The sequence below is a fragment of the Carassius gibelio genome, chromosome A21 (genome assembly GCF_023724105.1).
Source record: "Carassius gibelio isolate Cgi1373 ecotype wild population from Czech Republic chromosome A21, carGib1.2-hapl.c, whole genome shotgun sequence".
NCBI classification, from domain to species: Eukaryota; Metazoa; Chordata; class Actinopteri; order Cypriniformes; family Cyprinidae; genus Carassius; species Carassius gibelio.
In genome coordinates this window covers 16307300-16333959 of record NC_068391.1, presented here as the reverse complement: position 1 = coordinate 16333959, position 26660 = coordinate 16307300, and the positions used below count along the sequence as shown (strand labels likewise).

General features: G+C 40.7%; 1 protein-coding gene across 3 annotated transcripts; it reads right to left on the bottom strand.

Annotated features, from left to right (window-relative positions):
* Positions 1–1086: 1086 nt before the first annotated feature.
* On the bottom strand, positions 1087–6967 carry LOC127941735 (ADP-ribosylation factor-like protein 3). Of its 3 annotated transcripts, none has more exons than XM_052537099.1 (7): positions 6800–6967; positions 6449–6657; positions 6146–6289; positions 4014–4130; positions 3824–3874; positions 1887–2072; positions 1087–1708 (listed from the first exon to the last, which is right to left on the bottom strand). In XM_052537099.1, exons 2-7 carry the CDS (start codon positions 6464–6466, stop codon positions 1661–1663), a joined length of 564 nt encoding a protein of 187 aa, XP_052393059.1. In that variant the 5' UTR covers positions 6467–6657; positions 6800–6967; the 3' UTR covers positions 1087–1660. The 3 variants fall into 3 exon arrangements, with proteins under 3 accessions (XP_052393059.1, XP_052393060.1, XP_052393058.1); XM_052537100.1 differs by lacking the exon at positions 6800–6967 and having other exon boundaries at positions 1087–1558; positions 1651–1708; positions 6449–6789; XM_052537098.1 differs by lacking the exon at positions 6800–6967 and having other exon boundaries at positions 6449–6788.
* Between the last annotated feature and the right edge of the window lie 19693 nt (positions 6968–26660).

The window sequence follows — 26660 nt, the reverse complement described above, 5'->3', positions numbered from 1 at the left end:
TTTCTTTCTTTCTTTCTTTCTTTCTTTCTTTCTTTCTTTCTTTCTTTCTTTCTTTCTTTCTTTCTTTCTTTCAGCGTTTGCCTAAATAGAGTGCTGCAGGGATGACCTATTTGTGTAGGCCAAACCTGAAAAATTAGCATTTCAACACTTCTGGTTTAATTGCCTTAAAGGATATTTGAATGGGTTTTTGTTTAAATACTTGAAATAAAGTCTGTGGTTAACACAAGCCCAAGATATATTCACCTTTTACCCTTACAACATAACATACATCAGTAACACACCATTTGTGATTAAAAGCTTTTTCTTGTGTTAGGTCCCAGTTTATTAACAAAAGATGACAGAAAAAATCAGTAGTCAGTATATGGACGTCAGTAGTGAAGAATGCATGAGAGAGAACTGGAAGCTGAAGGTCTGCATGAATGTTAACACAAATAATAACAGAAAACCAAAAGGAGCCGCTCATTCCCGTTTGTGCGATCACAAAACAAAAACAAAACAAAAACAAAGACAGGCCCAGCACTAACTGGGACCTAACACTTGTCTTGAAAAAGGCGGCTGCTAACAAGTGGCTAAATGGGAGTGCAGAGATTATTTTGGATGTTAAAAATCATAACAACTTTTCACAGCTTCTTTGTGTCTATAATGATGCTATTGCAAAATTTTGTAACTCAAACTTTAATGGGAAATGGTTTTTAAAATAAAATCTGAAAAAGTTGTCCGACTGTGGTGATGTTCTAGCCATGTGACCTTGGCTTAGTTTGTTTGTAGTCCAAGATTAACATTTTACTTGTGCGATTGTATTTAGGTTTCAAAATTCATGTCAAAGTGTTAATTTGTGAAGAATATCATGATGATAATCAAACCTTTGTTGGTCTTGGAGCTCATTATATGAAATAATTCAAAAGTCAATGGAAAAATTCTGTCCAGTTTTTTTTTTTCAATTTAACCAGGTTGGCATACAAAAATACATCATATTTGAATTATTTGGAACAACAGTATTATTATTATAATTATTATTTTATAAGATGTTTCCAAAAGAAACAAAACTAGTCTAAGATCTCGTTTGAATGAGAATATAAGATCATCTTAAACAACTAGAGAAAATTTAATTTCACAATTTGATTTCACATAATCATACACAAGATGTCCACACAAGATATTCATTGAAACTACCAAATACATTCGTAATGAGACAAAAAAAGGAAAAATGAAAAAAAAAAGGAAAAATTCATTTTACACAAAGTACAAGAGTTTTGCTCTGTTTAAAATATTTCTCCGGTGTGGATCAAAACAGCTTAAGAAGACTATATATTAGTGATTGACGTACGGATGCCTCTTCCTCATTTTAGGCTGCAAATCTTACTTGTGTGCATTATTTATGCTCTGGTATGTCATATTTCTCAAAAACATGATAGTGAAAACATGATTTTCAGATTTGAAAGAAAGCTTGTTCTGTCAGAGAGCAACAAAAACTCTCAGCAAGAGCATAAAAGATAAGAGAGGGGAAAATGATCTATTTTGTTGTTTTCATGCCAGTCCCTCCAAATTTTCATTAATATAATTACAAAAAGAGTTTTCTGAAGTAAATATGTTATACTTGGTTTACATTAACAGAAGAATCACAAAAATTGTACAAAATAACACTTGGGAGAGAGCATATTCATTTTTTCTTATTTACAATATTGTTACTGATCCAGTTCATGCCATCCTGAAAGATAAAAGAAGAAAAAAAGAAAAAAAAGATATCTTAAACAATTCCCATAAGGATAACATTTCAATAAATTCACTATATATATATATATATATATATATATATATATATATATATATATATATATATATATATATATATATATATATATATATATCCACACACACACACAAACCTGTACACCCTCCCCAGATACGGCGGAACAGGCCTGGATCTGCCACTCTCTGTCCCGGTACGTGTGCAGGTTGAGGCCCTCGGCGATCTCACTGGCCGGAGAGGCTGTGGCCAGGTCTTGTTTATTGGCAAAGATGAGCAATGGCACACCCTTGAGGTTCTCCTCATCGATGAGCTCTGAGAGCTCCTGAGGAAGAAGGTCAACACAGAAGAGTCAAAAAGAGTGTCATCAACACCACACAGAGGAAAGCATATGGTGAATCCCCTATAATATGGTTGTATAATGTGTATACTAAAGATTGAACCCAAGAATATGCCCATAAAAAAGTAATTGGGTACCAGCAACTGTTTAGTTACCCACATTCTTAAAAAATATATATTTTGTGTTTAGCAGAAGAAATAACTTAATAAAGATTTGGCACAAATTTAGATGACAGAATTGTTATTCTGTGTTGATTTTTTAAATGAATCCTTTTCCAACTTACTTAGTGCGTTAATAAAGTTATCTTAAAACGAATGCTTAAAGGGGGGGTGAAATGCTATTTCATGCATACTGAGTTTTTTACACTGTTAAAGAGTTGGATTCCCATGCTAAACATGGACAAAGTTTCAAAAATTAAGTTGTACGTTTGAAGGAGTATTTCTGTTCCAAAAAAACCTCTTCCGGTTTGTCACAAGTTTCGGAAAGTTTTTTTCGAGTATGGCTCTGTGTGACGTTAGATGGAGCGGAATTTCCTTATATGGGTTCTAAGGAACTTCTGCCTGAAGAGCGCATGCTCCCGTATAGCAGAGCACTGAGTGAGAGCCATAGGGGTGAGAGCACAACAGGAATTCGCTGATCAGAGCGAGAGCGTCGCGAAATGTCACAAAAGGAGTGTGTTTTTGGTTGCCAGGGCAAGACAACCCTGCACAGATTACCAAAGAAAAAACAGCATTAAGGGACCAGTGGATGGAGTTTATTTTTACAGAGCATCAACGGAGTTGTGCAAGTGTTTGTTCCCTGCATTTCTAAAATGCTTGTTTTACAAACAAAGCCCAGTATGATGACGGATTTGCGTATCGTTTATTTCTTAAGGATGATGCAATCCCAACGAAAAAGGGTCACGATCATGTGTTGGAACCACAGGTGGTGAGTAAAACTGCTTAAAATATCTCTGCCTCCTTGTTAGTGCGTCCACCTCCCATCGGATACCGGGGTTCGAGCCCCGCTCGGAGCGAATCGTTGCTGCTGGTGCTCTCGTTCAGTTTCAGCCTTCACAGCTGTCACAGCTTCCAAAAGCTCTCAACACAAAAGCCTACTGGCGCTCGTGATTCTTTAGCTCCGCCCACACGTCACGCCTCCAGGCGCTCGTGTTTTTCCGCGAAAAATCGGTACAGACTATCTTTCTCTTACGAATATAATTAAACTAAATACTTTTTGGAGTAATGAAGGATGCAGTACTACTCTATTGGTACTCAAGATTAACAGGATATTGAGTGAAAACGAGCATTTCACCCCCCCTTTAAATCTTCAAACTCTCATTGTGTTGGCATGATGGAAACGTGTTTCTCACCCTGTCACTTTTAATGCACTGGACAAGTCCAAAATATTGTAACTCAAGCAAATAACTAGCATTTCAGCTCTTCAATTTAAGGACTTAATTAAAGATACACAATAAAAAAGTTTAACACTTTTAAAATGTATTCTTTAAAACCAGAAAAGTTATTTTGAAAACATTTTCCATTAAAATCTAATTTAGAAAGCACATAAAATGAGATCTCCTTTGATCTGTGCTGGCAGCTGTTTAATTCTTGAAACAAAAGCTATCAGGCTTTTGTGCATAAAAAGTGAAAGAAACTAGGGGCAGACTGCTTGTCATGTCATTATATCAGATAAAAAGCTTTTTAAGAAAAAAGAGGAGAAACTGTGATTGCCACAGATTAATTGTGTAGTCTTACCAGTCCTGTTTCCTCAAATCTCTTTTTGTCTGCGCTGTCAATCACATAAATCTAAAAATAAGAGAGAGAACAGGGACTAATAAAGAGAAAAAAAGCTTTTTGACTGATAAACAAAACAGAAATGTAATTACATACGTAAATACACTCACAGCATGGCCAATGTCATTGAGAACATTAACTGATGTCATACCAATAAATCTGTGTTCTCCAGGTACTTTTTCCAAAATGGTCGAATCTTCCTCTGTCCTCCAATGTCCCACACATTCAGCTTCATGCTATCACAGGTCACGCTTTTAATGTTGAATCCCTGAAAGAACAAATTTAGCACAAGATACAGCTGTGATAAAAAAAAAAAAAAAAAAGTAAGCTTATGCTATTTAATTATTAGTAAATCTCCATCAAATTGAATTGAATAATCCTTACATATTTTAACTGAACTATCCTTAAGAAATTTTTCAATTAAAATTAAATAAGAATTTTTTTATTCAGTCTGATGAAATCTTACTATTAATACAATTTTGTAAATCTGTATAAAAAAGTGTATTTATTTTTAAGAATTCCTGTGCTTTATGAAGTTAATGTGACTTTGTATATCACATTTATGATTTACATATGTTACATAGTGACTTGAAATCTTGTAATTGCAACTTTATATCGCTTTAAAATCATAATGGGAAAAACAGATCTCACAAGTGTGAATTTCTAACATTGTAACTTAACTTTCCCAATTTGACTTTAAATCTCACAATTGTAACTTTAATTTTCATAATTTCGACTTTCATACTGTCATACTTGTGGCTTTAAATCTCACAATTGTGACTCTGTCCAGAATTGTAACTTAAATCTGTATATGACTGTGACTATATATCACAGTTGTGAATTTAAATTTCACAATTGTGACTTGATATCTCGGCACCTATGACTTTAAATCTCACAGTATGACTCACAATTGTAAGATTTAACTTCTTGATATCTCTTAACAGTGTTTGTTTAAACAGTGTTTGTTTCAACGTCAAATTATCTATCTCACAATGTGATTTTACTTTCACAATATGATTTAAATCTCACAACTGAGACAATATATCACCTCTGTAATTTATTTAACAATAGTGACTTGATATCTCACAACATAATTTTAAATCTCACATTTTTGACTTTATATCTCACAAGACTTTAAATTGTAACTTTATCTCATAACAGTGATTTTAAACCTCACAAGTGTGACTTTAAATCACCACAGACAGAGGCACAATGTATTTAAACTCTCCTATTCTAAATTTATCCTGTCCCTGAGCAACCTCCAACTACTGAGACTTTAAGGTTAAGTAATCTTTAACCGTGGGATTAAAGACACTGTAGTGGTGCTATTCTTAGTGAGGATATTCTCTCCCCACAGTTCCTCAGCTCTTTACAGCTTTAAGGCTGCAGCATATAACGTCTGTTAACAAAACACATGCTAAAAAGCAAAAGGTCTCACAATACATCTAGGTCCCAGGATATTTTCAGTAAGAAAATAATGGTCTACCAACATCTTAACTAGTAGCGAGATGTGCACAGCGTAGTCCAAAAGAATTGATGCTAAATATCGTGTTAACAGCCATCAATTGCAGCCATTTTACAAATGGAACATACTGTCAATTAATGATACATGAATTCAGACATTTATAAATTGACTTTTTTGTGTTGTCTCTATAGCTGACTTCATGCTAATAAGTAGCACTACACAGTGATGGCGTGCTCTATCACTGACCCCTCAACAGTACAACCAGACTGACCACATTTGATCCCATTCTTTCAAACTTTCTTGGTAGATTGAGATGTCATCATGTCTATTTATTTTTTGTGATGGAAAATGTCATCAAGTGGTTAGCAGTGATTGTAGTCTCATGGTTTGTAGGTGAAACTCAACATTGTGTTATTCAAAATGCAGCTAAAGATACACATTGGTTTCATGCCAAATAATGATTTAACCGCTATCATTTCCAATTCTCTATGGTATCTTAACTGTAGTGTAACTGAAACTGAACTGAAGTGTCAAAGGGGAATATTTGAGAATATTTCTACTGATTTTGTTAAACAGTAGAAAAGCACAAGAAATGTGCTAACATCCCACACAAGCTAATAACTTCACACCTTCAACAGCCTCAGCAAATTAGGCTGAATTATTCATGAGACATTTTTTTTTTTTTTTGCCATGGCAAAGGGCTGTGCTGGTTTTATAACCACGTGTCCTGATTATCAAAGTAATACTTTTTTTGAACAAGCATATTAATTGTGAAAAACAAAAAAAGTGCATTGAAAGCCCCTAACAGCTCTTCTTACCTGAGTTGGAGTGATGGTGTTCACATCTTCCGAGGCGAGTTGTTTTAACAAAGTGGTTTTTCCAGCATTATCAAGACCAAGTAGCACTATCCGCAGCTCTTGCTCTGTAGTGCCTTTTAGCTTCTCAATGACTGAAAACAAACCCTTGAAAACAAACATTTGTGCCAAAAAGATCTCATTAAAATTTAATTTTAAGTTTAAGGTATATCCCACAAAATCTCCAATCCATCACAATGATGTGTATAACATGAATAAACTATTCTCTGTTCCAAATAGGCCCCTCAAGCAGCTTGAAACACATACCTTTTGGACTTCTCCCATAGTGCTGTGAATCTTGTCGTAGGAAGAGGACGTGGAGAGAGATACAAAGGCGCAGCTACATTCTATGTGGGATATATCAGAGTAAGGGTTTGTTTTTCTTTATCGTCCACTGTTTCTTGGATCCTCTTCGGTCAAAATACTTAGTCTTTACTTCACAGGGAGCAGTACATTTCCTTCAATTTGTGCCTGGCCTTCCACGAATGTGACAGGGGAGGATGTGGAGGTGGGTGAAAGTGGAGGAGGGGTTGGATTAGTAGACCACAATTAGCAATCTCTCTGCCTACCTCCCCTCCACTTGTCTCCTCCAGCACATCTCCAGCATTAAAGACTTACCTGGATTATCCTTAACCACCACCTGCTTCAGGACAGGTCTCTGAGACTCTCTCTCTCTTTCTCTATATGTGCTCTCTTCTAGTCTTCACCAGGTTGTCTTTCCCCTTTCCTCTAAGCTTGATTGTCCCTGACATCTCACTTGTTGTTTTCTAAACCAAGTAAAACAAAAAAACAAACAAATAAAACTAGATTTCATGCCATTTTCAATACTTCTAGTTATTGAAGTGAATGCAGTTAAAGCAGCTTCACAATTCCTCTCCCAAGCAGCAGAGGGCAGAAGTGTTTATATTTGAAATTTGGGTTCTTCAGGGTGTCATGTAAGGTAGGGGAACAGTGTTAGGGTGGGGATCAAGGTATTTGGGTGTCTTATAGAGTGCTGCAGGGATGAGATAGATATATACTTAGTTATATATATATATATATATATATATATATATATATATATATATATATATATATATATATATATATATATATATATATATATATATATATATTTATATTTTAATTGTATTATTTTTATTATTTTTTAAATAAAAAATAGGCTATAAGAAAAGAAATGGGGGATACATAAATAATATGAATAATAAAAATATAAATATAAAACCTTTAAAATTGTAAACATTGATAGTCACTCGTAAAAAGTTTAATTGCAGTTTCATGTGCAGAATGTATGTGACTACATTTATAGTTTGGGTGAATGGCTTGCCAGTTATTTCATATCATTTTTGTGTCTGTAGTTTCTAGTTAACTGTTAAATAATAATTCTTAATTGAAGTAAACCAACCAACCGCCATAATTGTTCCACTATTGTTACAGTATCAAGAACAGTTATAATCCCTGTATATTTAGTTATCTTACAGTGCTTGAAAAAAAAAAGTCTTTATTCCAAGATCCCATTTCATATTGAATATTTAAAGGGGTCATGAACTAATTTTTTTATTATTATTATTTTATAATATTCTCTGATGTTCACTTATAATGGTTGTGTGTTTATATATATATATATATATATATATATATATATATATATATATATATATATATATATATATATATATATATATATATATATATATATATAAACTGTTTCTGAGTTTGCTTTCAATAAAAGCTGTATTTAACCTATAAAATAAAGTTTTGAGGTTTGAAACTTACAGGAAGTTTTTAAGGTACATTGACCTGTTATTTGTCAAAAGATCAAGGGAAATTAGTTTTCTCAGTTCATGACCCCTTTAAAGCTACTTTCACTTACTACATAAAACCTCACTACATACAGGCAGGCAGATAAAGATTCAGATTTTTTCCCCATAGCTGTATAATAGAGGTTGACATCTTTCCCTTACAGAAACACTTCCCCATGATTAGAAACGGTCCTTCCATGCCATTGTATTATTCCAAAGAGCCAAAATGTTCCAATCTCCCTGTTAATGAATGCACTAGGGAGCATCTCCATTCACAGAGCAGTCAGAATCCAGACTCACAATGGAGAAGTTCCCTGAGGACGCTTATCACTGCTCTGCAGATGTACTGCACTCTATTGTTGGATGTTTGCTCTTGTAGGGATTCCATAATATTCTGAGGGATAACCAGTTTTCCAGCTAGAAATTTTATTGTTCTAAGTATGTTCCAAGAATGCTATATTCTGGTAATGTTTTCAGTGGCAAATTGTATTTTAGTTCTCAGAGTATTCCCCTAAAATGTATGATAATATAATATAAGACTGTTTATTGATAGCATTGTTCTAACATTATTCCCTAACATTCTAAGAAAGATTTTAGCGAGAAGTTTGCCAGTTGGCGTTGGATGTGGACTCAAATGTTTCTCAGATGTCACATTTTGGTTGAAAGTAAAAACCAAACCTTTGTTTGTATTTAACAGAGGTATAGTTTGAATGTAGTTGAATGTAATAGTTGGGTTCGATGTCACCATTGTGGTGATCAGTGTTTGCTTAGTTGGGCGGCCTTGACTTTTCAATGTTTTTTTGTGGCTTCTGTAACTTTGGTTGTCATGTGAAAAACATCAATAGAAAATGTGATCAGATGATGCTTGCTACTTCCTGATGATAGAGATAAATATCATGTAGTGGTCTTATTATCTGATTTCATCCAGTCTAATCTATGGTTTTAATTGCAGATTGTTTATTGTAGCAACTCTGTTGTTCTACAGACTGAGATAGAGCAGTGTTTCAGTCAGGTCCACATCATCAAGTATGTTACAATTATAAAGCATACATTTTGTACTGGTGGTATGCTTCTGTTCTGGGCTAAACTCCTTATGCCTGTCCATGCAGCCATGTTTGGACAGAGCGAGGAGAGAAGCAAGTCAACCCCCTGGGTCATAGAACAGATCCAGTAAATGTATGCATAATTACAATTCACAATTTACATGAGTTGTGAAAAATACTAAATACATTATAGAGAATGCTTTCAAAATAGTGAACTGTATATGAAAGAGAGAGAGAGAGAGAGAGAGAGAGAGAGAGAGAGAGAGAGAGAGAGAGAGAGAAGAAAGAAAAAAGAAGAAAACAGATTAGATTACCATTTCAGTTAGTGGAGTGTGAGTTGGAGGAAGGAGTTAATCTGTGAGCATTGATGTGGTAGAAGCGATGCTGGAGAATGGAATTTAAATGGACCACTGTGATAACTGTCAAAAAGGATTGGTACACATCAGGAACAGCTGGCTATAAGCTGATGCAAGCTTGACTGACATGGCATGACTGAACTAACGCAATGCTAGATTTTAATCAGATCATTTAAATGATTATAAATAAATAAACACACTACTTTGGCATTAAGACACACAAAACTCAAGAATCAGCATATGAATCTTAACAATAGTGACATGCTTCATGCTGCAATGCATTCTAGGTGCATCATACAAAACTCCCCCATGGCTCGCAGAATGCATTGCGGCATGAAGCATGTCCCCATTGTTGAGATTAATTTGTTGATTCTTAATGTCTGTGAGTGTCTAAGCATTCAGCAGTTCAAAATGATTCATGCACAGTGTGTTTAAAATTTTACAGTTTTTCTGATTTGATCTCATACTGGATCTCATGCTGTCAAAACATTACTCCAATCACTAATATAAAGGTAATAACATAGATTATACTCTGGATGAGATCAGTTGATCAGATCACTACGTGATGATAATATCTTTATCATCAACAAATAGCCAAAATTATCTAATCACATTTTTTCTTGCTGTTTTTGCCATGAAAATCACAGCCTAGTTATAGCATCCAAATAAAAAACAGCCAAAATACTGATCACTGGTCAAAATACTGGGGACTTCAACAATGTTTCTAACAATGTTATCAAACATTTTTAGAATGTTTTTAGAGAATGTTATCTTACCTTTTAGCAGAGTAATAAAAAGATTTCTTGCTGGGCAATTACTGAAAAACATCCCAAGGTTACGAATGTAACCCTAGTTCCTCGAAGGAATGAGAAGCTGCATCCAATGCTTTGGGGAATGCCTTTGGTGAGACTGACTTTGAATATCGTGTGCAATCTGTCCAATGGAAGGGCGTGACATCAAGGGCGGGGTGACATAGCGACCAGGAACCTATAAAAGCACGTGCCGCACAGCTGGCTTCTGCTTCAAGAAGAAGCCCTTCCTGAAGTATGGTAATGCGACGCAGCATTTCGTTTCTTCGAGGAACTTGGGTTACATTTGTAACCTTGGGACATTCCTCTTCAGGAATTCGAGCTACGTCGAACGCTTTGGGTAACGATGTGCCCACACTGCCAGACCTCAAAATCCCTGCCTAGTGTGTATTCAAAGAGCAGCGCTAAGGCGAGAGAACAGAAGAGCAGGATTGGCCCGCATATCTCGATTGTAAAATCTGACAAAAGTGGAGGGCGTGGACCATCCTGCAGCGTTGCAGATGTCCAAGAGGGACACACCTGCTGAGAAGGCCTTAGAGGCCTCCATACCCAGAGTAGAGTGAGCCTTGACTCCCAAAGGAGGGGGAAGACCATAGGACTCATAAGATATATTGATAGCCTCGACTATCCAATGACTAAGGGTCTACTTAGAGGCAGGAAAACCCTTTTTAGGGGGACCGTAGCAAACAAGCAATTGTTCTGATTTTCTCAACAGGGCAGCTCTGTGGACATATTCGTCCAGCGCTAGAACTGGACGCATACAAAATAGCTTTTCCTGGTCTGGCTCCCAAAAGGTAGGAGGGCAGAAGGCCTGCAGTACTATGGGTTGTGGAGTGACAGAGGAAACTTTAGGAACATAAAGCGCTCAAGGGTATAAACATGCTTTGGCCATACCAGGGGCAAAGTCTAGGTAGGTAGGGGCTACCGAGAGGGCCTGAAGATCTCCAATTCTCTTTAGAGATGTGATAGCCAGTAACAGGGCAGCCTTAAGAGTCACATTTCTATCTGAGATATCATGTATTGGCTCGAATGGAGCTTTACAAAGAGCCTCTAAAACCACAACCAAGTCCCAGTGGGGAACACTGGACTGTACTGGAGGCCCCAGCCTCAGCGCACCGCTGAGGAAACGTGTAACTAGGGGGTGTCTACCCATTGAGAGATCATTGAAAGTGAAATGGTAAGCAGCAATGGCCACCACGTGCATCTTTAAGGTGGAGTGAGTTAACCCCACAGAGAGCCTAGCTTGGAGAAACTCCAGAACTGTACCAACTGGGCAGTTAACAGGGTCAAGCTGGTGATTCCTGCACCATGAGGTGAAGAGTTTCCACCTCAGAGCGTACAGTTTCCTCATAGAGGGAGCTCTGGATTGGAGGAGGTTCTCAAGAACCTCGGTTGAGAGACCAGATGCTATGAGCTGTGCCCCTTCAGGGGCCACACCCACAGTTTCCACAACTCTGGGCTTGAATTATCTTGCCCTGTGCCTGAGAGAGTATATCTGTCCTGATTGGAATCTTCTAGGAAGAATCGTCGAGGAGAGAAATCAGATTTGCGAACCATACTTGGCCTGGCCAGGACAGGGCTACTAACAAAAGACAGACCCCGTGCCGGCGTACTCTCACCAGATCTCCCGGAAGCAGAGCGATAGGGGGAAATGCATACAGTCAAAGCCTCGGCCAGGTCTGTACCATAGCGTCCAGTCCCAGAGGAGCTGGATGAACTAGAGAGAACCAGAGGGGACATTGGTATGTCTCCTGAGTCGCAAAGAGGTCCACCTGGGCTATATGCCAAACACTCTCCATATTTCTTTCACCACCTCGGGGTTAAGCCTCCATTCCCTGGGCCTCGGCCCCTGTCTCGACAGTATGTCTGCTCCCACATTCAGTCTCCCAGGAATATACACTGCTCTGAGTGAGAAGAGTTTGCCCTGGGACCACAGAAGGATCTGGTGTGCCAACTTGTACAAAGGGCGAACGCAGACTCCCCTGGTGATTGATATAAGAGACCACCGATGTGTTGTCGGTACACGCCAACACATGGTGACCTATCAGGTCTGAGAGGAAATGTTTTAATGCTCGATACACAGCCAGAATCTCTAGACAATTTATATGCCATGTCAGATGGCGACTACTCCACAGACCGCGGGCAGGGTGGCCACTCATGACCGCATACCAACCGGTGAGGAATGCATCTGTCGCTAGCTTTACATGGCGACAAAGAGCTTCCAGCACCAGGCCCTGATTCAAGAACCAAGGTATCTTCCACATTGGACTTGAGCCACCACTGTAGGGGTCTCATGTACAGCAGGCCAAAAGCTATCACATTGGATGCAGCTACCATCAGACCTAATAGTCTCTGAAACTGTTTTACAGTAAGTGACTGGCTTTCTTTGACTCTCTTGACTGACGTGAGGATTGACTCGATCTGAGCAGGAGACAGACGTGCCTGCATCGTGGTCGAATCCCACACTACGCCTAGATAGGAGGTTCTCTGAACTGGGGAAAGGCACGTTCTCCAAAGCCTTTGATGCAGCTCGAGTTCCGGAAGAGGAACCAACTTTCTCCTCCAATGAAGTTAACCAATCATGGAGCAGCTTCTCTTTTGCTGCCTCTACTGCCCATCATCTAGCATTTTCAGTATTCATGATTACATTAGCCTACTATAGTCAAATATATGTGTTGACTTACTGACATTAATTGATCCTTTAGGAATATAAAAAAATCAAAAATAAGATTTCATTAATATAATTTCTCTCCAACAACACAGAGACAGTGGTGGACAGTAACGGAGTAGCTTTACTTCGTTACTGTACTTAAGTACATTTTTCAAGTATCTGTACTTTACTGGAGTAGTTTTATTTTGACAAACTTTTACTTTTACTTCACTACATTCCAAAGCATAAGATCGTACTTTTAACTTCACTACATTTCATACAACATATCGCTATTGAGAATGAGAAGTCACGTGCCGATTTGGGTTGATTTGGGAGGGGTCTGAGCCGGTCGGCCCTGATGGAAGGATACGCTATCTGTTGCCAGGGGCAATGCCTTCAGAACTTCACAGAGGCGCGAATGAACATTTCAGAGCGCTTTCATTTTTGCGCATTTATTTTGTCGGCGGAACAGATCGAGGCGGATCTACAAATACGAGAAAGAAAAGGAAGAAAGTAAAGCAATGCAAAAACATAAGGCGAAAGAAAGTGGACCTTACAGGAACAAGTTCACATCAAGCGCAAAACAGCGGTGTTTGGAGAAGCTCTCAGCAGCTCCCTGCAGCGGCACAGAGACCTGAACCATATACCTCAGTGCACACATATGGACATTGGGAATTATATTGTTTACAATGTAAGTCACTTTGCATTCACGCTGTTAATGGCTTAATCTAACCCGGACATTTACATCTCGCAATCACACATTTAACTACCCTAGCTAACCCAGAACTGGTTTGTCCACTTTGCAGCCCCCAACAAAAAAAACTGGTACAGTATGTGTCATTGGGTTAAAATCAAATTATAACTAAACATACACAGCTTTAGCATACATCAAAACATGTTGGAAACGTTCGTATACATTGAACATCTCGTTACAATCTAGTGTTCAGTCGCAGTTAATTCTAAATGCAATGTAATTACAATACGCTAAAACGCATGTGAATAAACTTACTTTGGCCAGTACAACACTGTTTTCATCACCTGCTGTAAATGGACCCATTCACAGCAGAAAGACTCGTAACTTTCCAAAGACTTGTGGCTTTTAAACTCCTGCATTGTGTAGTAACTTAAACCAAAAACAAGATAATTCCCAATGTCCATATGTGTGCATGGAGGTAAATGGTCCAGGTCTCTGTGCCACTTGAGAGCTTCTCCAAATACCGCTGTTTTGCGCTTGGTGTAACCTAAAAAAAAACTGTATTTCATTGTTCCTATGTTTTCCATGTGTATCGTGTGAGGTACTGCAGCAGTTTTTAACGCAGCAGTAACTTCCAGGCATGGTAAAACAGTGCAGAATTGCGAGAACCTCCTCTTAACAACACATTTAAACAATCCTGTTTCGCCGCCGGTATCATTCGTTGTCGCTTTCATTCTGTTGTACTGCGGAGCTTCTGTCACGAAAACAAATTCCTCGTATGTGTAAACATATCTGTCAATAAAGCTCATTCTGATTCTGATTCCAACATGGCGGAAACCGTGATATCAGCTGTGTCCAAATTCAGGGTCTACATCCTTCGGAGGACTCATTTGAAGGATGTTACGTCACAGCGCCGCGACGAAGGCTGTCCAAATTCGTAGGATCCTTCAAATGCGGCCCACAAATGCATCCTCCTTTTCCCCGAATTGGAAGGATGGGTGTGGTGGATCCTTTCGCGTCCTACCTATCCCATAATTCTTTTCAGCAGGACGAAGCGAGCAGGAGGGAAGTGGGGGAGGAGTATTATTTTCGGTGTTTTTTAAAAACTGGCTTTTCAAAAATATATATTTTCAGTTGTTTTCTAGTTAGGCATTTTGTTTTAGCGTTAAGCATTTTTTTTACATTTGTACGTGTATATGTAAAAAAAAAAAAAAACGTTTACTTTCGTAAACTAGCTCCTTCCTTACTGCCTGTGTGAATATCCCCTTACACACAGCTTATTTGTTAGTGATTGAAGCTGTTTTTAACGCTTCTAAGGACGAAAGAGCAGACAGAAGTGTTTATAAAGCTCCGGGGAGAGAACGATGAGCTCTTCACCCGCGTCTTGCTTAGCGCTGTCACGGTTGCTAGGCGACAGGATATGAGCAACGGTTAAGGGAGGGAACTGAAAGAAGGGTAGGCTGTCCAAATTCACAAACACCGACTTCCGGTTTTTGCGGTCGTCGGAGGACCCATCCTCCTTCAACCGGGTAGGAAGGATCCTAAGGAGGATGCAGACCCCGAATTTGGACACAGACATCGAGAGAGGGGCTTTGTGCTATGACGACAACTTCTCATTCTCAATACTCCCTAATAAAATATCACGTGCTCCGACACGCAGAAGCGGTGTGTGATTCATCACGAACGAACTGAGTCTTTTCAAAATAAACTTTAAAATCGGATCAAAAATCGCACCAAACGATTCGTTTACGAATTAGAATTATCCGATTGCAGCTGTTCTGGAGTCGACCACTCACTTCATTCAAATGAACCACCCTTACGAAAAATAACCATGGTTTTATTATAGTAAAACTGTAGTAACCCATGGTTTTTTGGCGTGTTGACTTCCATTTGTATAACCACAGATTTACTACAAATACCATGTTTAAACTATGGTTAATATAGCAAAACCATGGTTAATTTGAAGTTACCATGGTTTAACTATAGTAACCATGGTTTTTTGGTTTTATTTGTAGTAAAACCACAGTTATTTTTCATAAGGGCATTTAGTGCGAGTCTCCAGAAGTAAGAACCGGGAGATGTTGTGAGCGCACGTGCGTCTGATGTTGCTAAAAGTAAGTTATTAAGGTCGAAATTTAGGATTAATTATTTTAACTGAAAATCATATTTAGCTCAAAATTGTCAGTTATTTGGGAACTACGCATCAATCAGCGTATCTGTGTTTTAGGTAAAAAAAAAAAAAAAACATTATACTAACACAGATTGAATAAAATAACTCATGCATGTTCAAATTCCCCGCTGCGGTAATATTAACAATTTAATTAAAATGCTACCGTCCTGTGACGTCTGTTTTTATATTGTTTATCAACAGTATTGTTTGGATTAACTAGACGAGTAGACAGACATGAATGTTTATTTATAACTGTACTGAAAATAAGTAAATATTTTTAGCTGATGCTAACTGTCTAGCTAACAAGCTTGCTGGTGCTAACTTGAGGTAATTTTTATAAATAATGTCCAAATATTTTTATTAAACCACCTATATATATATATATATATATATATATATATATATATATATATATATATATATATACATAGATAGATAGATAGATAGATAGATAGATAGATAGATAGATAGATAGATAGATAGATATAGATTACATCTGGGGAGAAAAGAAAGGATGTGATGTTCAAAACATGGTAACTACAGTAATTATCAAAGTGGGAAGAGATACAAACCGTTTGGCCAGGGGTGTTTTTACACAAGGTTTGAGAAGGAAAAAATCATTATGAAAATATAATTATATTTTCCTTAAAATGTTCTTCCTTACTTCCGGCCTTATTATCATGACATATATAACTGTGATGTTCTGTAAAACAACAAACTTTAAAATACTTTGTTCTTACTGGTGAAAATTAGATGGTCATCTCTGTTTTCTCTCAGGTAAATCACAGTGTAAGCTTCACAGTGAACATTAGTCTCGTCAACGTAATCCATATACACAACAAAAATATATCTTGACTCCATATAGTGGTTATTTTGGAAAAGATCCCAGGTATTTTGAGCAGTAGGATTATAAAAAAAGATGTGCTAATATAAAATTACATTAAGAAGCCTATATAAAATTGCAAACATTTATCTTTCAGTACCTTTTTACTTAAGTACATACATTTTTTTGTACTTTTGTACTTTCACTTGAGTAAAATTGAAAAAGGAGTACTTTTACTTTTACTGGAGTAATATTTTATTATACGTATCTGTACTTTTACTCAAGTACTTCATTTGTGTACTTCGTCCACCACTGCACAGAGAGTCAAAACTAACATAGACATTTGTTCTCCTGCTTCTGAGCAAAAGTTTAGTTTCAGAACAGAAGAGATCTTTACATTGTCACACACTGTACATTTTTTTAAACTCTGAGTCTAGAAGGAGTTGCTACGAAGCATGTGTAAATGTTAAAGCAAAAAAATACTCTCAATCATCCCTTTTATTCAATGATGACACATACGATTTATCTGAAGTGCCATTTATTAAGTTAGAAAATATTTGTTTCAAACAAATATGAAAATATTAAGCAGCACAAATGTTTTTAACTTTGATAATAAGAATAATTGTTTCTTGAGCAGCAAATCAGCATATTAGAATGATTTCTGAAAGATCTTGTGATACTAGAGACTGGAGCAACGATGCTGAAAATTCAGCTTTACCATCATAGGAATAAATAAAATGTTAAATATATTAAAATAGAAAACAGCAGACAAATAAGAAAACATATAAGAAAACATTTTTGACTGTGAAGATTTGCCTTAATTTAAAATGATTACTATTTCATTCCATTTTCTTCTGTTGGTCTTTCATTTCAAATGGGGGATTAAAAAAAGGATACACTGTCAATTTATCACCAGGAAAACATAAAATATAATAGAGATATTATTTTACACATGATGTTTAGTTTTTTCTTTCTACTTACAAACAAATAGCAGACTTTATATTTTATTTTTTGCAAGGTGAATCATTTCACTAGTTCACGCTTACATATAATTAGCTGAGGTATGGTATGCGTATTTGGCGTGCTGTCCGGGGAAGGGCTCAGAGCTCGGGAATTGCCCGAACCTAGAGTACCCCCCCTTCCCCGTATATTGTAAAGTGAACTTGAAGTGAGGAGATGGGGTGGAGGAGGGATGCTGATAAACCGTCAATGGATAGAGGTAAGTCAGCGATATTTATACTGTGGGATTGATTACTTGATTGTGGTCCACCTGTGATGATTAGGCTAAGTATCTGACGCGCTCCTCCCGAATCTTCATTGATAATTACATTTCACTAGTTCACGCTTACATATAATTAGCTGAGGTATGGTATGCGTATTTGGCGTGCTGTCCGGGGAAGGGCTCAGAGCTCGGAAATTGCCCGAACCTAGAGTACCCCCCCTTCCCCGTATATTGTAAAGTGAACTTGAAGTGAGGAGATGGGGTGGAGGAGGGATGCTGATAAACCGTCAATGGATAGAGGTAAGTCAGCGATATTTATACTGTGGGATTGATTACTTGATTGTGGTCCACCTGTGATGATTAGGCTAAGTATCTGACGCGCTCCTCCCGAATCTTCATTGATAATTACATTTCACTAGTTCACGCTTATTTGCGTATTTGGCGTGCTGTCCGGGGAAGGGCTCAGAGCTCGGGAATTGCCCGAACCTAGAGTACCCCCCAAAAAGGCAAATGTACAAGAGGACAGCCGCCAGTTTAAAGAATGCCCCCCCAAAAAAGCAGAGTACTAGCGGGGGCTTATTTGGTTTCTGAGAAGTCATCTCGTTGGCAGGCTGGAAGGGACTACGTACTCCGGAGGGAGCGACTTGGGAGTTGGGAGAGTAGGCCCTACCGGCTGCAGCTAGTGAACTACATGGTTGTTGGCTACCGGCCGATGAGGAGGAGCAGCGTGGTTGTGGTGCCCGACCGGGAGGACCCGAGTTGCCTCGACCGGAATAGGTCACGGTGTCGGCGTACGGGCCCTACTGGCTGATAGCCCCTGCTATTCAGTGGGTGAAGGGCCTAACGCTGACCGAGAGGGCCCATGAACGCGACAGACGGGTAAGCCTCGGCGGACGGGGAGGGTTGGAAAGGAAAACCTGACTGGGAGGACTCTCGCAGCATCCGATGGGGCCTCTAACTCAGAACATCGAACGGGTAAGCCTCGCCAGACGGGGTTAAAAGATGTGAGAGTAGCTGAGGGTAGCTTTTTTTTTTTTTTTTTTTTTTGCAGGATTTGGCGAGAGGACGAGACTCGTAGCGTTGGACGGTTAAGCCTCGCCTACCGTCGAATGGAAAGGTAAGTTGCGTGGCCGAGAGACTGTTACCGACGTCCGAAGGGAGCACACGCATCGAACGGGTAAGCCTCGCCGACCGTAGAGTGGAAACGTAAAGCAAGTCTGTCCAGGGAGCTCTCGCCAGCGTCCGAAGGGAGCACACGCATCGAACGGGTAAGCCTCGCTGACCATAGAAAAGGAAAAGGTAAGGTTGTCTAACCGGGAGGCTCTCGCCGGCGTCCGAAGGGAGCACACGCATCGAACGGGTAAGCCTCTCTGGATGGCAGACAGAAAAGGTAACGATAGGTGGCCAGGAGGCTCTTGCCAGCGTCTAGCGGGGACAAAACTGGGTGAGCCTCGCAGGCCGTAGGATGGAAAAGGTAAGTTTGTGTGGTCGTTAGGCTGTCGTCAGCGTTCTAAGGGAGTTTGCTACTCCCGGCAAGAGACGGGTTAGCCTTGGCGACCATAGGAAGGAAGGAGGGTTTATTTGTGTGTTTGGTACTTGCAGTATTTGAACAGCTTGCTTGTAGGTTTGTAACCTAAACCATGTGGTATGGTCGTGGTTGGCTGGCCAGGAGGCTGTCGCCAGCGTCCGATAGTCCTCGCTGGCCAAGGGTGGAAAAGGTCAGGTTGTCTAGCCGGGAGGCTCGGACCGACGTCCGATAGGAGCTTAGCTCCAGGAATCGAACGGGTAAACCTCTCTGGCTGAAGGACTGAAAAGGCTGTCCGGCCGGGAGGCTCTTACCTTCATCCAACAGGAGCTTAGCTCCCGGATAGAACGGTTAAGCCTCGCTGGCAAAAGGACGGAAAAGGTAAGGTTGTCTAGCCGGGAAGCTCTCACCTACATTTAATGGGAGCCCTGACTTTGCATTGGATGGGTAAACCTCTCCGTACGTAAGACAGAATGGCAAAGCAGGTAGCCGGGGGCTTTCACCTACGTCCGAAGGGAGTGTGAGCTCCTGGCAATGAACGGGTAAGCCTTGCTGGCCGCAGAATGGAAAAGGTGAGGTTGTCTGGCTGGGAGGCTCTCGTCAGCATCCGATGGGAGCTCAGGCTCTTGGCATCGAAGAGAGAAGCCTTGCTGGCCATAGGATTGAAAAAGGTAAGGTTATCTGGCCGGGAGGCTATGGCCAGCATCCGGTGTCTTTTTATTTATTATTTATTAATTAATTTATTTATTTTCTATATTTATTTTTATTTTAATTTATTATATTTATTAAAATTTGTGACACCATATGGGTAGTCTCTCCAGCCATCGGAGGGAAAATTGAGATCGTTTTATCTGCGAAGAGCCCGTTAGTGTTCGGCGAAAGCGTAACTTGCGGTATTGGATGGGTACATCTTGCCATCGGAGGGAAAATTAGTTTGGGCTGCAATGTACTCATTGGTGTTCGATAGGTAAATGTCGCTTTTTTTTTTTTTTTTTTGGTTAATCTGCCTTTTTTAATCGGGTAAGCTTCGCTGGTGGTCGGATGGAAAGTCCAAGATTGATTAAGTGGGAAAGCATCTGGCAGGATTTTAATACTTGCGATGTCAAACGAGTAAGCTTTGCTGATAGTTGAATGGAGAAGGCAAAGGTTGGTTCAACCGGGAGCCCGCTTGCAGCGCCTGGCAGGGAGTTCAATACTAAGGATGATTTATTTGTCTACGAGGGTAGATGCTGTGAGGCTTACTTGAATAATTGTTTAGCAAATCCAATGAGCTGCTTCCGATAATGAGTCCGAAAAATCTTGGTGCAGTCATAGTATCCGAAATTAAGCGTGCAAAAATAAATTGGATTTCCTGTGCCAGTGTACCCCAAATAGGTGCCATATATCGGCGATGTGGTCATTGTCAGCACGTGAGATCGATGGTACATATCGACGAGTAAGAGAAAGATTCTTTATACTGACTGAGCTTACTATTTACCATTTTGACCATGCAGGTGCATGAAAAGAGCCTATGGAATCACCAATAATCAAAAAATATACTTTCGGACGTACTGATACACTGGTATTAAGTATAAATACTATATTTAAATATTGCTAGTTCATGTAGTCGGCACTACGGTCATCTCGCTTGTCCAGTGAATTTTTATTTATTTTTTTTTTTTTAACCTACGGGCTCACATCATCCTTTGAGAGGGAAAGGCTCCTGCGGGAGCAGACACTGCTGCGGCAGTGGGGAGATACGGGAAAGGCTCCTGCGGGAGCAGACACTGCAGCCGCAGTGGGGAGATACAGGAAAGGCTCCTGCGGGAGCAGACACTGCAGCGGCGGTGGGGAGATACAGGAAAGGCTCCTGTGGGAGCAGACACTGCAGCGGCGGTGGGGAGGTACAGGAAAGGCTCCTGCGGGAGCAGACACTGCAGCGGCGGTGGGGAGGTACAGGAAAGGCTCCTGCGGGAGCAGACACTGCAGCGGCGGTGGGGAGGTACAGGAAAGGCTCCTGCGGGAGTAGACACTGCTGCGGCAGTGAGGAGGTACATGAAAGGCTACTTGCTTCGGCTGCTGTAGATGTTGGCTGTGGGAAGAGTAAAAAGTGTTAGTAGTATTTGATGGGGCAAGCTAAAAATGGATGGGTAGCCTACTGTGTTACCAGCTTAGCAATTTGTTGCCTGATTTGACAATTCCTCAGGCCTTTTCCACCTTACTATGTTGGAAAAGCATCTTTCCTCCCATTTGGCCTCCGGGCTCTTTAGACGGACTCCGAGCGGATACATTTGGAACGCTGTTTTCACGTTGTATTATGGACCGTGGAAACAGAGGCTTTTGGAAACGATTGAGCATGTTTAGTCTTGTAAGGCGTTGTACCGAAAGACATGATTATAGCAGTAACGTTAACCCCTTACCAGACACCCCCCATTTTGGGCATGGAGGCAGAAATTATATACCCAAAATAAAGAGGTTTCTGTTCATGATTCTTTCTGACTAGATCCATGATCAACATTTGTCCACGAGCTAACACTTTGACGTTTACCGTTCAGGAATAGGAATAGCTTTCCTGACCTGGAAAATTAATCACTGGAATTATGTTTTATCGAAATATTGGTCAAATATAAAAGCCAAAGTCTTTGGACTTCAATTGATGCGCGGTTTATCCAGATCAAGTAAGAGAGTGATGTTTAACGTGCTGTGAAAATGAAACGTAGACTGGGGCCTTGGCGATGCTTGCAGCAAATGGGTTAACAGCAGTTATGTGCTATTCGCTTCCAAGTGGTTTCTAAAGAGATTTACTTTCCGGTTTATCCGTATTACGGTCTTTAAAAGGCGATGGTAATTTTACTCACACTTGCTGTCCTGCATCAAAACACGAGGGCAGATGCGTTTTAGATTAATTTTGAGTGATCACGCCAGTGAATGGTAAAATAGGTCCCTAAATGATTTGGTCCTACCAGAAGACTTGCATGGAAATCAAAATTGTAAATTAAATTAAGCATTTAGCAGGCGCTTTTATCCAGAGACTTAAGTTTTTTTTTTTTTTTTTTTTGGAACTTATGTCTGTATCATTTCGGCGAGGTTTAAACGTGCGCGGTAAGGCGAATGTAACGATAATAATAATAATAATAATGCATTTTATTTGTAGGAACAAACGCCAAAAGCAATACAACAATTCATTAAAGACAGACAGTCTTGAATAAATGTGACTTAATCAACTTTTTAAAATCGCCCAACATAGGTGCATATCTGACGTGCAGAAGAAGTACGTTCCATAGCTTTGTATATACTGAAGCTTGCTCAACGATTTAGCTGGAAGGCCTGAGAACGAGGCATTACAATAATCTAACCTAATGCCTTTGGCTTCGTGGTTAAAAAGTGGCATCATCATCTGACGGAACGGTGTATCTGTAGTCCAAATCTATGCGGGATCCACACCCCGGATCAGCGGGTGGCGGTAATGCACCTTTACGTTGGTTTGCCAAAACCGCCATAAAACACTACTAGAAGAAGACGGAACTACGTCAAGACGTAGTTTAACAAAACTTTAGCCGCAAAACTGCTTTTAGATGCAACACTTTGAATGCAAACTGCCGTAAAAAAAATCCAATGAAGAAAAAGAAGAACCTGTTTTTTAGCGTCTTCGCCTGGAAATGTATTAGTCTGCGCCGCTAGAGGAAGCGGCCTCAAACTGCCACTCGGCCGGAACGCCGTGGTGAAAGACTGAGCCGTGGTTGGATTCTTTCTGCTGCAATCCAGCGCTCGACGAGAGCTCGGTCTCGGGCGGCACGATCGTGTATCGAGCAACGCGAGCTCGGAGTTGCACGGTCTATTGGCCACGATGTGTGGCTTGGCGAGGATAGCAGCTGTCGCGATGACGCTTAATGCTGCTCAACGGCCGTGTTTGGCTGGGTAGAAATGATCTCGGGTCCGGCAAAAGCAGCAGGTCTTATAAATCCCCTGTGTAGCACTCTTCGTTGGTACGAAAATTGGGTCTGTGATAAGGTGACTGACGAAGCGAACCAGCATGCTGATAAACCGTCAATGGATAGAGGTAAGTCAGCGATATTTATACTGTGGGATTGATTACTTGATTGTGGTCCACCTGTGATGATTAGGCTAAGTATCTGACCCGCTCCTCCCGAATCTTCATTGATAATTACATAATATTTAAGGATTTTGTAACAAGATAACAAACAATATTTATATTATTCACATTTTTATAGCTTTACACTCAGATTGAATGTCAACAATTTTCCTCATTTAAACCTTTATTGTTATTTCTCTATGGTTATTCGTCATATAAACATAACGTCTCGGTTGCGTAGGTAACCATCGTTCCCTGATGGAGGGAACGGAGACGTTATGTCGAACGACATATGGGGTCTTACTTAGGAGGCCAATCATCTCTGAGTTTGAGAAAACGGCAATGAAAATTGGCTAGTGGATTTAACATACCTGAGCCCCTCCCCGTGCTAACGGGTATAAATAGGGCGACAGGTGCATCCACTCATTAGGTTTTACACTGAGGAGTCGAGAACATGTCCCGGCAACAGTGACCGGTTCAAGGTTGTGGCATGGGGACATAGCGTTTCCGTTCCCACCATCAGGGAATGAGGGTTACGTACATAACCGAGACGTTCCCTATATGTCGGTCACTACCGAGTTATGTCGAATTACATATGGGGTCCTATGGAAAACGCCACAACCTGAACACCGTCACAATCCTGTGGCGCCGCAATTGTCGACAAGCCCTGGCGTCGTCGTAAGCTACGCTTAAGGCCTTCCCAAAGCCCCAGCGCAAATTCACTGACCTTGGTAACAAAGGGGCCAAAAGGAGAGTACATCGCTGCTGGAGAAGGCCACGCTGCTGTTTCGCCCACACAAAGTTAGTGGAAGGGATTTCAACCTTCGGAGAAAGATTGCTTCAAATCTTCCCTATTTGTTCTTACAGCTTGACAAGACGATGGGGAAGTGAGCCTTAGAAGAAGGTCGCTACGGAGACCACATCCTAACCATAGGAAGGTGACATGTGGAGATTCCCCGGGGAGCAGCACTACATATGGAGTGGGTCTCTGAGTCAGGTTCTACCTTAGAGCAGGGATGGAACAGCTGCCAGAAGAGACTGACAGAGCGAGTCTGTCAAGGGAAGACACAGGTTTGCCAAGAGGGAAACCTTACCGTGGAGGAATACACATATAGTATTACCCTTAGGGAATCAAGCCATATGAACACCTAGCCCAGAACAGGGGCGGGCTGACCGGAGCTCCAGGCATGCTAACACCAGTACTGGGCCTGGTGACTGACTGCTCTGCCAAGTCTGTCTGCCAAGGGTGCTGGAGGATGCTTGACCAGGGTACGCCAATCGGGGAACTCTTCTGGGAGAAGAAAGGCTCTCGCATCCCTGTGTTAGGGGGAATGGTGCAGCAAGCATGACACCCAGCCAGCCCTTCCCGCCAATTACCTGTTACCCAACACACAGGAAGAAACTGGCTCTACACGGAGGTTGTAAAACCTTGCGAAGGTGTTGGGTGTCGCCAAGCCCACAGCTCGACAGATGTCTGCCAGAGAGGTGCTGTGTGCCAGCGCATAGGAGGAGACCACACTCTGTGTGGAGTGGGCCCTCACCCCCAAGGGGCACGGCTTGCCTTGGGAATGGTACGCCAAGCCGATGGCATCCACTATCCAGTGGGCCAACCTCTGCTTGGAGACAGCCTTCCTCTTCTGCTGACCTCCAAAGCAGTCCAGGAGCTGCTCAGAGCTTCTGAAGCTCTGGGTGCAGTCCACGTATATGCAAAGCGCTCTTACGGGACACAGCAACACCAAGACTGGATCTGCTTCCTCCAGGGGGAGCAATTGCAGGTTCACCACCTGGTCTCGGAAGGGAGTGGTGGGAACCTTGGGCTCGTATCCCGGCCGGGGTCTCAGGACAAAGTGAGAGTAGGCCGGCCTGAACACAAGGCACTCTTCACTTACCAAAAATGCTTGGAGGTCCCCAACCATTTTGATGGAAGTGAGCTTGACCAGGAGCGCTGTCTTGAGAGACAGGAACTTAAGCTCGACTGAATCCAGAGGCTCAAAGGGACCCCTCTGAAGTCCCGCAAGGACAATCCACAATCATCCACAAGCGCAGCCTCAGTGTGTTGGACGCCCAGACACTGCAGACAACACAGGAAACGACCGCATCCAGAAGGACACGTGCGAAACGGCATCTTGAAAAAGACGCGAATGTTCCGTGATTTGCTCTTTTAGAAACTGCTCTTTTAGCCGAAGCACCCAGGGGAATTGCCGTCGCAAGGACACCGCTGTACTGCGCCGTCACACCGACCAGGAGCAGCTCTTGAACACACAGATGAAGGCTTTGTAGAGACTAGATACATCCACTACTCGTCTCCGAAGCAAAAATCTAATGAGTGGATGCACCTGTCGCCCTTATTTATACCTGTTGGCACGGTGAGGGGCTCAGGTCTGTTAAATCCACTAGCCAATTTTCATTGGCATTTTCTCCTAAACTCAGAGATGATTGTCCTCCCAAGTGAGACCCAATATGTCGTTCGACATAACTCGTAGTGACCGACAGATAGGGAACTGTGATTTCCAGTAAGTTTTCCCAAGCTCATAATGTGACTGTATCCTACTTCAGACACACCACTGTCATTTTAAAACAATACACTTTCACTCATTATTCAGTGTTTCTTATGATGAGTTTTGACAACCAATTCTTTTAGTCTAAGTCTCTAAATGTGAACATCACGACAAAGTCTTTCTTTCAGTTTTGTTAAGGGTCATTAATAACCATATTTGCTTTCTTCTCAAACACACAGGAACACAAATTCCTTTGTTGCTGGCTGAGCTCATCTCTCCAGCTGTGAGAGAGATGGAGAGTGTCAGGGTCAACAGGCTTATGGCCACACAGACTGCTGCACTGATGAATTGAGAGGAACAGGTGTCAGCCATAGCTGAACAGAAGGAGCTTTGGTGACGCAAAACAGAACTGGTTCTGGATGGTTTTCTGGTCTGGACCTGCTTTGGGCAGTTTGGATGATATGCTGGACACTATAGTGATGGAAAGCTTCTTCATAAAGCACTACATAAATCCCAGTCTCCATTTGACAATAAATCTTTCAACGTCTATAAGACTAATCATGATCTAATTGCTGTTAGTATTGTTATACAAGAAGAAGGTTTCTTTTTACTATACTTAAAAAGGCCAACCAGGGACCATAAAAACATCCCAATAATCCACAAATTAATCCACATGATTCCAGTAGATGAATTTAAGTCTTGAGTTTATAAGAAACAAATCCATGATTAAAGTATTTTAACTTTAAGCCTTCATCTCTGGCCAAAATCCATAATAACGCTTTCTTTAGTGAAAAGTCCATCCTCTGTTATCCTCT

Bases quoted from the DNA above. Each gene is read 5' to 3' on its own strand.
- LOC127941735 (XM_052537099.1), bottom strand. The intron at 4,131-6,145 runs GTAAGAAGAGCT...TTGTTCTTTCAG, and splicing joins ACACCATCACTCCAACTCAG to GGATTCAACATTAAAAGCGT. The intron at 1,709-1,886 runs GTTTGTGTGTGT...TTTATCTTTCAG, and splicing joins TATCTGGGGAGGGTGTACAG to GATGGCATGAACTGGATCAG.